General features: G+C 41.0%; 1 protein-coding gene across 1 annotated transcript in view; it reads left to right on the top strand.

Annotated features, from left to right (window-relative positions):
• The window catches only part of LOC134965023 (hemicentin-1-like), a 96,570-nt gene that overhangs the window by 48,076 nt on the left and 32,278 nt on the right, over positions 1–16,216 (top strand). Inside the window, exons 6-8 of the mRNA XM_063941608.1 lie at positions 2,055–2,294; positions 2,689–3,018; positions 10,482–10,586. Coding sequence (XP_063797678.1) covers positions 2,055–2,294; positions 2,689–3,018; positions 10,482–10,586 — 675 coding nt within the window. The remainder of the gene's footprint in view (positions 1–2,054; positions 2,295–2,688; positions 3,019–10,481; positions 10,587–16,216) is intronic.

The following is a 16,216-nucleotide window of genomic DNA, read 5'->3' as shown; positions in this document are numbered from 1 at the left end:
TGGTCTATAGGGAATATTTATTACGTGATATTTTATGTTAACAAAACAAGTGTTTTAACATAAAGCACGTATAGGTGGTGCTGCATGCTGATTCAGTGCACATATGAAGACTTTGAAAAGAAAAAAAAGGAAACAACTTAGTGACAGCAGCACTCCTTCCCTTCCACAAGAAAAGTATTTTTTTATTTCTTTTTAATAACAATATTAATACTTTATTGATAAACCATATAAAATCAAGAAGAAAGTTCAATACCCATATGTGATGTATGTTTTTTTAATGTTATCACATATGATGTATTATATGTTCCCCTTATATATAGGGGTCATGCAGAGTGAAATATAAAAAAATAATAGAAATAGAATAACATGTAGAAAACAAATAAAGAGTTTTTGTGTAACTAAAATGTGATTTAAAAGGAAATGCTTGTACACTGTCTTTATTCTGTGTATTCATTTTTACCTGTGCTATTTCAGATTTATTGTTCTGCTCTTAAATAACCACTGGATTATTTCTAGCAGTGATATCTGTTGAAGGATACAAATGTAACAATATTTGCCTAATGTTTACGGATTCTTCATTCAGTGGTTATAAATGTTACATTTGTTACCTTCATGTAGCCTTATAGAGATGTTCATGACAACACTGCAATATTAGGCATATTCCTGCTTTCTGTAACCTGGATGGTTAAATATGTGCCTGATTTCTGGGTGCTGGATAATTCTAGCTGTTAATTCAGCAATTAGTTTCTAAATGCTGGATAATTCCAGCTATGAATAAATGTTATATAAGCAATTGTGGCAACAAAAATGCCTATACTCCTTACACACTTGAAATAGATATAAAGCTGACTTAATTACTGCTGTATTAGTTATTCCTCATATATCCAGATAACAGCGTTTTCAACTGCATATTCCTGTATGAATCACAAGCTCATATAATAAAGTATTAATATTGGAGGTCATTCCGAGTTGTTCGCTCGCAAGGCGATTTTAGCAGAGTTGCTCACGCTAAGCCGCCGCCTACTGGGAGTGAATCTTAGCATCTTAAAATTGCGAACGAAGTAATCGCAATATTGCGATTACACACCTCGTAGCAGTTTCTGAGTAGCTTCAGACTTACTCGGCATCTGCGATCAGTTCAGTGCTTGTCGTTCCTGGTTTGACGTCACAAACACACCCAGCGTTCGCACAGACACTCCTCCGTTTCTCCGGCCACTCCTGCGTTTTTTCCGGAAACGGTAGCATTTTTTCCCACACGCCCATAAAACGGCCTGTTTCCGCCCAGTAACACCCATTTCCTGTCAATCACATTACGATCGCCAGAACGATGAAAAAGCCGTGAGTAAAATGACTAAGTGCATAGCAAATTTACTTGGCACAGTCGCAGTGCGGACATTGCGCATGCGCATTAAGCGGAAAATCGCTGCGATGCGAAGATTTTTACCGAGCGAACAACTCGGAATGAGGGCCATTGTTATTAAAAAGAGAGAAAAAATACTTTCTTGTGGAAGGGAAGGAGTTCTGCTGTCACTAAATTGTTTCCTTTTTTCTCTTTTCATAGTCTTCAATAGTGTGTTACAAACAAAAACATAGCGAATTAGGAGAAGAGAGGGAGACAGTGTGTGTGCATCATGTTTGTGTGTCCATGTGAGAAAAAGAGTCATGATAAAAGAGACAGTATATATTTTATCCAGAACATGGACTTTCCGACATACTGACGCTCAGGATCCTGGTGGTAAATACTGGGATTAGGGTTAGGTTTAGGGTTAGGATTAGGCACTAGGGGGAGGGTTAGGGCTAGGCTACGGGAGAATTGGGTTAGGATTAGGGTTAAAATACTGATCAGAATCTGTTGGGATTTTGAACATTGGTATGCCGCTGTCTGCATTTTGAGTGACGGGATTTCAACTGCCAGGATATCAATACCATCCCGCTGTGCATGTGACCTCCCTAAGCCCTGCTATAGCACATATGTATAATACTGCAGTAGATCAAATGTGGGTGCAAAAATCTCAGTATACTTGTTGATTACTCTCATTTCTCTTTTCTCACAGGGCGCCCAGAAGGACACATTCTTTGTATTCCACCACCATATAATCAAAGTCTCCAATTTACCTGCTCCTGGCCGGGTGGACATCCTGCTGCTAATGTATCCATGACATACAATAATGGAACAGAGACCAGTTATAACCAAGTGAGCAAGAATGTGACTTTAGAAAATAACGTTGAAGGATCAAATCTGACTTGCGTCGGGGATCAGCTGGGGAGAACCTCAAGCTGTATATTGCCATTTGGTGAGATAAACTCTAAATTTTGGATATCATGACTAAGCTTTTAAACACGTGAATCTGTTACTGCACCTTTTATATAAACTGTTGCGTCACCAAAAACTGTGGTATCATGATAGCCCACAATGTGGGAGAAAGGAAAATGTCACCCACTGTTCAGTGAAATAATTAGACTTATTGTCATCTGAATTTTAAATACACCCCCTAATTGATATGAGTTATGGAGGTAAAGTACATTATAGTGTAGTATGGGGGGTATTACAGGTCACTGTATATAGCAGAAGCTCCTTCCACATGTTTGGGGCAAGATGGAGCTACAGGTAGAACTGATTATTAATAGTCAGGATGAGGAAACAATATGAGGTGACTTAGTATATGTCTTGTGATTGTATTCCCTCAGAGTCTCCACAGTCTGCAGAACATAACAATACTGCAATCACTACAGTGCCTGAGGGACAAACTGCAGTACTGACCATGAGTCTAACAGCTGGACCCCAGTACCGAGCCAATGCTCCCACATACCAGGTCCTCCCTGCTGAGTTCTCCTGGTACTTTCCAAATCACACACTTATACATAATGGAAGTAAAGTCAGAGTGATCTCTAATGACAACACATCCAGTCTCCATATCTCAAATGTGACTATAGGAGAAAATGGAAAATATAAATGCACAGCTTTCAATGTTATTGGAAGTACCACCTTCAACTTTACACTCCATGTGACAGCAAATGGTAAGTCACTTTGGGGTCTATTCATAAAGCAGTGAAAAGAGTGGAGAAAAAGTCCAGTGGAGAAGTTGCCCATGGCAACCAATCAGGTTTTCCCTTACATTTTATAGACTGTACTTGATAAAGGCTTCCTTCAGAGCTGATTTGTTGCTATAGGCAACCTCTCCACTGGTCCTTTTCTCCACTCTTTTCACTGCTTCATGAATAGACCCCCTTTAAGTTTAAAATACAAAGAAACGTTATTGTGTACAGAAGATCAACAGCATCATATTTAATTTAAATAGTATTTCAACCTTGATTTATAGAGTAACTTCTAAAATCCAACCTTAGGGGGAGGTATACTAAGCCTTGTAGAGAAATAAAGTGGACAGAGAAACTACCAACCAATCAGCTCCAAACTGCTATATTACAGACTGTTTGAAAAATGACAGTTAAGACCTGATTGATTGGTAGTTTATCTCTCTCCTCTTTATTACGCTCTAAGTCTTTTTACATCTGCCCCTTATTTATTTAGGGAGTGTTGCAAGCCACAGTAAAAGTATTTAGATCCCGGACAGACAAATGTAATGTATTGTACATCTTGTTTTTCTTTCTAAGAGACAAAATATAAAATCAATAATGTTATTAATTCCGTAGTAAAATCATAACCCCAGTCTTTTTCTACAACATACAGTAACTTCCCAGAGAAATAACAAAATATTAATATCAACATAAAAAAGGTGAATTAAAATTCCCATGAGTGTGTATACCTAAAATTCATAATCCTGTGTCCACCATTCCATTTAGTATCCCGGATAGTTGGATACTCTATCTCATAACTGCCAATCCTCTACACTATTACACCTGCGAGTTTGCAGTGGACATAATGTGTCACAGGTGACAGTAATAATGTAACAACTTCCTCTTCAGCACTACCCCTAACGCGTTTCACTGCTGCTTTATCAAGGCAAAGTCCAAACAAGAGCAATCTGTGGGGTTTTCATCCTGTACAACACAATTTGCATAGATTAGATAAGTGTCAGTATATGGGGGCATTCAGTTGTGGCTGTGTAAGTGAGACTTACCTGGGGAGAATGGTGCTACAGGGCTACTCACCTAACCACTAAGATTAATATAAACTGAATCATCAATAATATAATAGAATAATCTGGGATCTGTGATTCAGATGAGAAATACATCTCAACAGTACCATTTTTTTATACATTCTATATTGTTGCAACTTCTGGAAGTTAGTGTTACTCTCCATACTCACAGACATTATACTGTAGTATAGATGATAACGTGTATCAAGATAAAAGTATCCATTCTCAAATAATACTAAATGGATTGATGGACACAGGATGATAAATAACATTTGATATACAGTATGCTCAGGAAGATTTTACATTCTATTTAATTTAATGTATTCACTAGTTTATCAGATGTTGGGTTACTTTAGTCTCTGTCCCCTGCTCAGCACCATCCCACCTTCCACTCTGTCCAGCCATGTTCCCTCTCTGCTGTTTGGACACTCATTGCTCCATCACAACCCTCCCCCCCCTCTATCTCCCCGCCCCTCCCCACTTCCCCCGGCCTGCACCCATAATCACCTTGTTCTCGGCAGCGGGTCTTGCTTTTGTAGGTCTGTCCAATCTCCCTCTCAGTAGGGGCTAAGCTTCCACTGTGCATACAGTGAGGAGACAGGACAGACCATCTGCAATTCTTATAGACTATCTGGAGTACTCGGCATTGCCCGGGATTTTAAGAATGTTTGTTTACAAAAATGAATGTAAATATTAAACACACAGTATAAATAACATAGTATAAAAAAGCATGTAAAATGTTATATACATCAATACACTGAAAACCCAATGTGCTGCTGGGGGACCAATCTACTTCCACTATATAACTCTCAGTGTGTGGGTTCGTGCTACCTCCATTCCTCTCCTCACATCATGTCACAGCCCCAGTCCCATGCAGCCCTATCATCACTGACATATCATGCATGTCCTCATATATTCTGTGCTTCTGTCCCACTCCTAGGGGTGCTCAGGGTGTCTGACCCCCATAGTGTTTGTTTCCAGAGTGTAAGTCATATGTGTACCAAGTTTGTTGTAAATTGCTGCAGGCATTCCAGGGTTATGCTATCTGCTGAAATACTCAGTGCTGCTGCCTCACCCCTAAGGGTGCTGGGGTGTCTTCCTCCCACAATGTTTGTTGGCAGGTTGGAAGGCATATGTGTACCAATTTTTGAGTACATGGGTCCAGCAATTCCAGAGTTATGCTGTCTCCTGATATACTCTGTGCTGCTGTCTGCCCCCCTAGGGGTGCTAGGGATTTCAAATTGTTGCGTCCGCCATGTTTTAATATGCTTGTATGTGAAATTTCATGATCTTCGCTTGTAAACTGTGGATTTGTATAGAAAAACAGACAGAAGGACAGAAGGACAGATTTTCATTTTTATATAGTAGATTAGAGAATCTACATGTGGTCTACAATGGTTGCTATGTACTTTTGCACACAATACAATTATTTGTAACAGGGCTGTTCCCTAAAAGGGGTAAATAAAATACATAGGGCCTATTTCTGAGTCATACGCAGGTCTGTACGTGGCCACGTATGAAATACTAGCAGACAGTGCATGCGCCATAATGAACATATGCATCTTTGTCAGATGGATCTGGGACATTTCTCTTGGTTCATGGAATTTCTGGGTGAAAACTGTGTGGCAAATGGGTGCGTGCATGGACGAGAACCATCCCATGGGAAGTAGTGGACATGTAGCCAGAGTTGTGCCTTAGTCTGACTCATGCTTATATCGGGGGGATGCAGACAGTCCTCTCACACTCAGCATGGGGCAGGTGTAAGTGCCGCTACTAATGATGGCACCTGTGCTAGCAGGCAGAAATAAGGGGGTGATGCATTTGCAATGAGGCCTTTGGCTTAGAGTACCAGCGTATCGTCACATTAGCATACCTAATGCCCCATTTACATTCCATATGTGGCTGCATACACACCTGCATGCCACTCCAAGCCAGGCACAGTGATGTACAGACTCAGAGAATGCACTAAGGTGAGGAATCTTACATCAAAATGCTAAATAAATTATGTGGGGGGAAAATAACCAAATCTAGAATAGCAAATAAATGGTGATGTAAAAAGAATGATAGCAACATAAAGGCACCTTGGAGTTTTAATTACAGATGATATAATAAAGGTAAGCAGGCAAACATTGATATGAAGGTAAGCAAACAGTAGCATCAGATATTTGCCTTAGTATTTAGACCTGTTAATAGCAGGAACGGGAGATTATGGCTAATTTACAGATTGCTGATAAGACCTCACCTTGAGTTCTGTGCACAGTCCTGGAGTCTACAAAAGAATATCAACAGAGTATAAATACATGACATAATGGAGACCAAAATGTTCTATGGGCTGCACTGTAGCATTTATCTGAAAATCCTCTAGCAGTGGCAAACGCAGGATTTACTGGGGGGGGGGGGGGGGGAGGATCTGTAGATATTTATAGATACACACACACACACACACACACACACACACACACATATTCATATGTATATATATATATATGTGTGTGTGTGTGTGTGCAAAAGCCCTGACTCACTGACTGACTGACTCATCACTAATTCTCTTTCGTCCTGATATGTTAGGAAGCTGAAATTTAACATACTGTAGGTACAGTTTTCTTCAGGTGGGAAATAGGAAAATTAAGTCATTTTAATAAACCTCCCCTATGGGGATGAAAAGGGGGTTGTCATAATGACATCATTACCGATGCGTGGCTTGCGTTGCATGAACAATAATGCCCAAATGGACAATAGGATCAAAATTTGTATTGCACCTCCAGAGTGTAGAATTTAATAATCTACAAAATTGCGAAAGCACTCACTCACTCACTCACTCACTCACTCACTCATCACTAATTCTCTTACTTCCTGATATGTTAGGAAGTTGAAATTTAACATAGGTATTCTGCAGGTGGGAAATAGGAAGACTACATAATTAGAATTTAAAAAAAACTTCCCTAAGGGGATGAAAATTATGTCATTACCGATGCGTGGCTTGCATTGCAGGAACGATAACGCCCAAACAGACAAAAATGGTCCTGTCACTTTCTACTGTATCAGCAATATGTGCTCATTGGTTAATGCCAAGAACCATGTGTTAATATTTACTGCTCTATAGATTTACCAAATTTTTAACACTCATTTATATTTTCAACTGTGACAATCAGAAACTCCTGTGCGAAAAACGGGTAGAATAGCTAGTATATACACAGTATATACATATATATTATGAGTGTGTATAAAACATATATATATATATATATATATATATATATATTGCAGATGTGGACCGGCACTCCTCCTGATGGCCACACGTGACCCTGGTGCCTCCTGGTAACAATTGTGCAGTATCCCAATAAAGATGACAGCGGCACTCAGGGTTTTATAAACATGCAAAAGTTGTATTCAAACGTGAATAAACAAGCCGACGTTTCGGGGCTTACCCGCCCCTTTGTCAAGGTGTATACACCTTGACAAAGGGGCGGGTAAGCCCCGAAACGTCGGCTTGTTTATTCACGTTTGAATACAACTTTTGCATGTTTATAAAACCCTGAGTGCCGCTGTCATCTTTATTGGGATACTATATATATATATATATATATATATATATATATACATAGATATATTGTATATGTGACCCTCTAACACACATATGCTCACCACATACAGTACATACTGTATACACATATCCGGTTCCTGGCTGAGAGGAGAAGACACGAAGACAGGTCCTTCGACCATTCTATGCCAAGAGCTCTGCAGACAAGAGCTCCCTGTAATTGCAAATGAAATTGTGGTTTGTAGTGAGATAGAGACACCACTGTCTCTTTCTCTGAAAAAAATTTTCAGACAATCAGGGGTGGTTTCTGGGTAGTCAGAACCCCCCCCCCCCCCCCCCCCCCCCTCCTGCGTGTGCTACTGTTTAGAGCTGGACATGTACAAATTAGAAGAGCAATGGGACAGGGGTGATAAAATAGAAACATTTACATTTAGCAATACACTGAGTAGTAAGAGATGATCAGATAGGCGGTACTGTGTTTTTTTTTTTTTTAAACCAATTTAGCAATAAAGCAATAAAGGTAAGAACCTTATAGAGAGGATGATACATCTATGGAACATTCTCTGAGCAGTTATGGGAGGGATCAGACTGCAAATAAGTTAAGAATGCATGGGACAACCTTATGGTTATTGTTATGACTTAGAGTTTGATGTATCAAGTAGTATAGAGTGGAGAAGTGGACCAGTGGAGAAGTTGCCCATACTGTAGCAACCAATCAGCATCTCCCTATTATTTTATAGAAAGTGCTTGATACTGTAAATGATCCTCAAAGATGATTGGTTGCAATGGGCAACTTCTCCACTCTTTTCACTGCTTAATAAATCAACCTTTATCTCAAATACATAAAACAAAAGCATTGTACTATTCTTTAATTATATTAGAAAAATTATACTGGAATGTGAAATAAATCCCCAGATGAAGAGCCTTGAAAATAAAAAGGGGCAGACTTTTAAGGGGCCCATACATCAGCAAACACAATTTATTGTTTAACAGATCCTGTGATTTTTTTCCCCCCAGATATATTGTTACCCCAGTCCACCTAACTTTGCCCATGCATTACAGATATACTTCAGTGATTTGCATAGCATTTCAGTTATACAGATCTGACAATCTTGAAAGACTCATCAGTTGACTAGAAACGGTCTGCAGATCTGCTGATTGTTACCCACACACTAGCAACCTACAGTCCCAATTTATCTGTTAAATTAAAAATGTTCAAATACCCGATTTTACAATCCCAATCGATTTATGGCCGAAATCTGCGATCTGTGAACACTATACATTGCAGATTTATAGACACAATCATCTGCAAAACATCAGATTGTTCCAATTTATCACAGGTGTATGGGCCCCTTTAGAGCCGGCTGCAATTGTGCTCTAACCTTGAGCTGGCCATACACCTAAAGATTTATTGTCCGATCTGGCTGGCTGGAACGAAAACTTGGTTACGGGGAGTATGTACCCCGTTAAATCGTGCGCTAGTAAAGTATATTTAAAAAACACCTGATAAAATATATATATATCACTTGTAATAGCAGCTCCTAACGGGCAACTGGGTGCCTTAATCAAAGGTATATGGTTTAATGTTCAATAAAAAACATTAAAGGAGCGCTGGTATCAAATAAAAAACATTTAATAGTAAATATGGTGGAAACAACCACTTTGAATAGTTATTGAAAGTTTAAAAACAAAAATAGTGCAAATACATATACATATATATAAGTATATTTCACATTCACAATGGATGAATTAGCTAAAAAACGGCTTAAGTGCCCATTATGTAGTTGCAGTCCACAATCATAGAGTAAGCTGGTTGCTTTCCGTACTGTTGGGGGGTGTAAAAAATAGTCTCAACAATTTAGTCCACTGCTGGAGATCTTCATAGACTTTCCGTCTCTGAGACTGGGGATTCCTGGACGTTCTCTTATCACCCAACTGGAATAATTCTCTGCCAAATAAACTCCCGCTGTGCTTGAAAAGGCCCCGTTCTGCCGAGGTATCACGCTGTCTGCATGACTCTCCTCTCTGGACATCCTGACACAGCCACCGTCAGATGCTGAGAGCTACCTCCGCTGATTGCTATCGACGGGAACCAGCGCTCATAAATAACGGGTGAGAACGGATTCTATCACCAGGGGTGAGCAATTGCAATTCAACTTTTCGTTCTAAACTTAACAACAGATTTCAAACTAAATTGTTGAGACTATTTTTTACACCCCCCAACAGTACGGAAAGCAACCAGCTTACTCTATGATTGTGGACTGCAACTACATAATGGGCACTTAAGCCGTTTTTTAGCTAATTCATCCATTGTGAATGTGAAATATACTTATATATATATGTATATGTATTTGCACTATTTTTGTTTTTAAACTTTCAATAACTATTCAAAGTGGTTGTTTCCACCATATTTACTATTAAATGTTTTTTATTTGATACCAGCGCTCCTTTAATGTTTTTTATTGAACATGGAACGAAAACTTGTAATGGATGGGAGCAAATGACTATCGACCATAAAGCTTTTACATGCTTTGCAAATTGGAATACTGCAGGTCTCATTCTGGCTGATCCCCAAAGAGGCAAAATCGTGATGAGATTAACCCTGAAGTACAGAGATATATCCATCATTCATGAGGTTTTTTTTTACTACATTTTTTATTACTTCATAAGATTGCAGGAGCAAGGATTGCGGATTTCATTGTTGGAATTGTTGTTTCTACTAGCAGAATAAGTAATTATATCTTAATTGTATAACTCTGCCAATTAAATATTTTTCCCTGTTTTATTTTAAAACAAAGCCAGAAGACGATTCCTGACATACTGTTCTCTTATTTCTTCCATAGCTGCTCCTGGTGGACTGAATGGCGGTGAGATAGCTAGTATCGTGATCGGCGTGCTCGCTGGCGTGACTATCATTGGAATCATTGTGTTTTTCATAGTAAAGAAAAGTACGTACTCATGGCTTATTTATAATATACCCTATTTCTTCATGTTTATACAAACATAGATATTATACTATCTATCTATCTATCTATCTATCTATCTATCTATCTATCTATCTATCTATCTATCTATCTATCTATCTAATTCAGCCTCACCATAGCAAGCTGCAAACCGATCGCCAAGTTACCCCACTCTCATATACACTACTCAAAAAAGGGAACACTAAAATAACACATCTTAGAGCTGAATGAATGAAATATTCTTGTTAAATACTTTGTTCTTTACATAGTTGAATGTGCTGACAACAAAATCACACAAAAACTATCAATGGAAATCAAATTTATTAACCCATGGAGGTCTGGATTTGGAGTCACCCTCAAAATTAAAGTGGAAAAACACACTACAGGCTGATCCAACTTTGATGTAATGTCCTTAAAATAAGTCAAAATGAGGCTCAATAGTGTGTGTGGCCTTCACGTGCCTGTATGACCTCCCTACAATGCCTGGGCATGCTCCTGATGAGGTGACGGATGGTCTCCTGGGGGATCTCCTCCCAGACCTGGACTAAAGCATCCGCCAACTCCTGGACAGTCTGTGGTACAACATGGCGTTGGTGGATGGAGCGAGACATGATGTCCCAGATGTCCTCAATTGGATTCAGGTCTGGGGAACGGGCGGGCCAGTCCATAGCATCAATGCCTTCATCTTGCAGGAACTGCTGACACACTCCAGCCACATGAGGTCTAGCATTGTCTTGCATTAGGAAGAACCCAGGGCCAACCGCAACAGCATGTGGTCTCACAAGGGGTCTGAGGATCTCATCTCGGTACCTAATGGCAGTCAGGCTACCTCTGGCGAGCACATGGAGTGCTGTACGGCCCCCCAAAGAAATGCCACCCTACACCATTACTGACCCACTGCCAAACCGGTCATGCTGGAGGATGGTGCAGGCAGCAGAACGTTCTCCTTGGCGTCTCCAGACTCTGTCACGTCTGTCACATGTGCTCAGTGAGAACCTGCTTTCATCTGTGAAGAGCACAGGGTGCTAGTGGAGAATTTGCCAATCTTGGTGTTCTCTGGCAAATGCCAAACGTCCTGCACGGTATTGGGCTGTAAGCACAAACCCCACCTGTGGACGTCGGGCCCTCATACCACCCTCATGGAGTCTGTTTCTGATCGTTTGAGTAGACACATGCACATTTGTAGCTTGCTGGAGGTAATTTTGCAGGGCTCTGGCAGTGCTCCTCCTGTTCCTCCTTGCACAAAGGCGGAGGTAGTGGTCCTGCTGCTGGGTTGTTGCCCTCCTAGGGCCTCCTCCACGTCTCCTGATGTACTGGCCTGTCTCCTGGTAGCGCCTCCATGCTCTGGACACTATGCTGACAGACACAGCAAACCTTCTTGCCACAGCTCGCATTGATGTGCCATCCTGGATGAGCTGCAGTACCTGAGCCACTTGTGTGGGTTGTAGACTCCGTCTCATGCTACCACTAGAGTGAAAGCACCGCCAGCTTTCAAAAGTGACCAAAACAGCCAGAAAGCATAGGAGCTGAGAAGTGGTCTTTGGTCACCACCTGCAGAACAACTCCTTTATTGGGGGTGTCTTGCTAATTACCTATAATTTCCACCTGTTGTTTATTCCATTTGCACAACATCATGTGAAATTGATTGTCAATTAGTGTTGCTAACTAAGTGGACAGTTTGATTTCACAGTAGTGTGATTGACTTGGAGTTACATTGTGTTGTTTAAGTGTTCCCTTTATTTTTTTGAGCAGTGTGTGTGTATATATATATATATATATATATATATATATATCTCCGATGTCAAAACAAAAGTAAAAAATACTGAATGCAAAATAAGATTACAAAAAACATAAAACAATGTTGACAAGTGCACAAACATAGTGAATCACATTGCATAAATGGAAATGTACAAAATGAAATGGAGAAAATCTACAACAAAAAGTGAACGGAAGCCAAACACATGTAGCAATAATGTACTCTAGATGGGCACATATCAAAAAGCTGGCATAATAAGAGGATGAAAGGAAATATACATGAAAACTATAACAGTAGCAAGGCAAGTAACAAGCTAGCATCAGAACGACATTATAGCATTAAACAATATTGACAGCGTAGTAATACAAACTAATTATGGCTGTCATATAACAAATTCCTGAGTGTGATAATTAGAAGAATAGTGGAAGAGCCAGCAATGAATCAAGTGAATATGTCATAACACACATCCGCAAGTGAGATGACCTGCCAGTCAAAAAGCTCAATGGCTCATATGGCGTGTTAATGGAGAAAGCAGAAATCCGCTGTTATAAAGTTCAGTACTATCCCTCAGAGAAAATCTCAGTCCTGTTCTTGAATGTGGCAATCTGCTGCCATGATAGTAAAGGTAGTTTGCACTAATGATTCTGTGAAAGTATCTGGGACTGTCACAATGGAAGGGCCAATCTCCCCAAAATGAAGATATACTGTCAATAAGTGAAAAGTGTTATGGTCCCTATAGTTGTGCATATATGATCAACCCAAACAGACTCTCATCTCAGTGCTGGTCATGGCATATTAGTAGAAAATCCAGTATTATGAATTTAGTAACACATGTGCTGTAAAAAATATCTAAAATGGTTTAAAATAGTTGATCCCGTAGGTTGGGAGGGGATGCGGTCAAGCTGTCAGCTGTAAGGATCCCGGCAGTCGAAATGCTGACATCGTAATCCCACCAGCCGCCAGAATGCCGATGCCAGATTCCTAACATGGTCAGGTGACCGACGTCGGAATCCCAACAGCTGGCATCTTGAACGTAAGTATAGCGGTCGGGTTAGGATTGGGGATGGGGGGTTAAGATTAGGGGCAACTCGGGTAGCTAGGGTTAGGCATGGGGGGGTTAGGGTTATGCTGCGAGGAGGGTTAGGCACCACTGGGGGGGGTTAGGTGTAAGCACCAAGGGGTGAGGGTTAGTGTTAGTCTTTGGGAAAGGGGGGGGATTAGGTTTAGGCCCCAACAGGGGGAGATTAAGGTATGGCACGTATGGCACGAAGGGGGGAAGTTAGGGTTAGGCTGTGGGCAGGGAGGGTTGGGCGGTAGGGGAGAGGGGGGCAGACAGTCTTAACTCCCCCCTGTTGGGATTTACACTATCGGGAGGCCGGTGTTGGTATTTTTTCTGCCGTCATCCCGTAGGACAGAATATCATACTGAATCCGTTGGGAGATCTTTTTCAACTCATTGAGATTTGTTCGCTCAATTCTCCTCCCAGGTCAGGGCCAGTGAGTAAAATCAGCCAGTGTCTGTTAAGTACAGATGTAGAAGCGTTCATCCTTGCTGCAGTGCGTATGTGTGTATATATGCATCATGGCAACAACTAACATTTATGCACTTGCACCACAAAAAACTAGTTGCAGGTGCAAATAGCCACAGCTAAGGTAAGCATTGCTGCATCTGGATGACCCTGATCTCTTTCCAGTCCTGGCAAAAGTCCCCTACAAATGTATTTCAGTGGTTTCTGTTTTTTGGTTGTGTTGATCCTGAAAAATAAGGAATTCTCGGTTAGTCTTTAATAGTGACACATTTGCTTTTTTAATAGAATTTGCACTGTAGCCCCTTTCCTTTCAATCTCATAGGTAATGTCACGCTTTGGGCATTTTGTAAATCTGACCTTGGATCTTTGACTGGTGCAGAGCTTAAGATTGAAGTTGTGAAGGTAGCTGGTTGATATAGTTCCTGCTCATAAGCTATGGGTGAACTTTAACTAGTACTGGCCAGTTGGCGGAGACCCACAGCACATGCGCAGAGTCTAATTTCATCAGTGGTTTTCACCAGGAACCACCGCAAGGGAGTTTGGACTTCGCTGCTCCCAATGTGCAGTCATGGACCCCTGCCTGAATTACCCAGTACTAGCACTAAAGGACTTTGTTAGAGCTGAGAGGCAGGAGACTGTCAGAAAAGATCTGAAAATCCAAGATACAGGACTGTTGTAAAACTCTGGTATAGGTTCAGGACTGTGGTTTAAGTAGCAGACTGTAACGGATGACAGATATCAGACTGGAACTAATGGCAGATATCGGACTAGATCTGATGAATACTACGATGATCACTATCAGACTGGTACAAATTAATACTACAATGAAGACTATCAGACTGGATCCGATGAATACTACGATGATCACTACCAAACTGGAATCGATAAACACTACAATGAAGACTATCAGACTGGGGGGGTCATTCAGACCTGATCACTCACTAGCGTTTTTTGCAGCGTTGCGAACAGGTAAGAACTGTGCATGCGTATGCACTGCAATGCACAGGCGCGTTGCACAGGTACAAAGCGGATCGTTGCTGTGCGATGGGTTTTTTGCGAAGAATCCATTCGCACAGCCAATCACAAGGAGATTGACAGGAAGAAGGCGTTTGTGGGTGGCAACTGACCTTTTTCAGGGAGTGGTTGGAAAAACACAGGCGTGTCCATGCATTTGCAGGGAGGGCTCATGATGTCAATTCCGGCCCTGAACAGTCTGAAGTGAACGCAGCGGCAGAGTAAGTCCTGGGCAACTCAGAAACTGCACAAAGTTTTTTTGTACCGCTTGGCTGCACATGAGTTCACACACTTGCAAAGCAAAAATACACACCCCTATGGGTGGCGAATATCTGCTTGCAGCAGTGCAAAAAACTGCTAGTGAGCGATCAGGTCTGAATTAGGCCCACGATCTGATGAATACTACAATGATCACTATCAGACTGGATCCGATGAATACTACGATGAAGACTATCGGACTGGATCCAATAAATACTATGATGATCACTATCAGACTGGAACCAATGAATACTACGATGAAGACTATCAGACTGTATCCGATGAATACTATGATGATCTCTGGAACCAGTAAATACTACGAAGAACACTATAGAACTGGAACCAATGGGAGCCAGGTGGTGCAGCAGGATGGAAGTCTGCACTGGAGTATCTAATTATGGAAATTATTCCACAGGAACACTGAAGACACGCAGCTAGGCTAAGGACAACATTGCACTGGCCACTTATGATTTCTCAGATTGCCCATTTTATAACTGCTAGGGAGCAGAGATTGGCTCTTGCAATCAGCTGACTGGGAGCAGCAACCGGAATGGCTGACATTGAAAAGATGACAGCTTATAACATGGCTACTCCCATGCCTGAGTTTTGGAGGGAACTATGGTGCTCAGTTGGAGTATCAAAATGCTGAGTGGAAGTGAAGCTCTGCGGAGAGACACACTTTGGATTATACGCTGTGCAGGGACAGCGTGTACAGGCTTCACTGCTAACTGAGAGCGATATGCAGAGACCAGTTGGTCAGGGATAACACTGCTGAAATCAGGATTCTACAGATTACTTACACGAGCAGGATACACTAAACTGCAGGACTGATGGTAGAGGTAAGTCATAAAACCAGGTAAGAGGAGTAAAGTCTATGACAGGTAATTCCATACTTTTCACTTTGTACAGTTCATCATCTGAACAATTCCCTCTCAGTCTTAGAAATTCACCTCTTGAAATGTTTTCCAAAGAGGGTGTAATGTAATGTGGTAGCTGTAGCCTTCCTAAATAATTCTGTTGCTCATCAATGATATTATTTTCTTAGTGTAGATATTGTTT

The sequence above is a fragment of the Pseudophryne corroboree genome, chromosome 10, assembly GCF_028390025.1.
Source record: "Pseudophryne corroboree isolate aPseCor3 chromosome 10, aPseCor3.hap2, whole genome shotgun sequence".
Classification (NCBI taxonomy): domain Eukaryota; kingdom Metazoa; phylum Chordata; class Amphibia; order Anura; family Myobatrachidae; genus Pseudophryne; species Pseudophryne corroboree.
The sequence above is the reverse complement of the archived record's forward strand: the minus strand, read 5'-3'. Positions and strand labels throughout refer to the sequence as shown.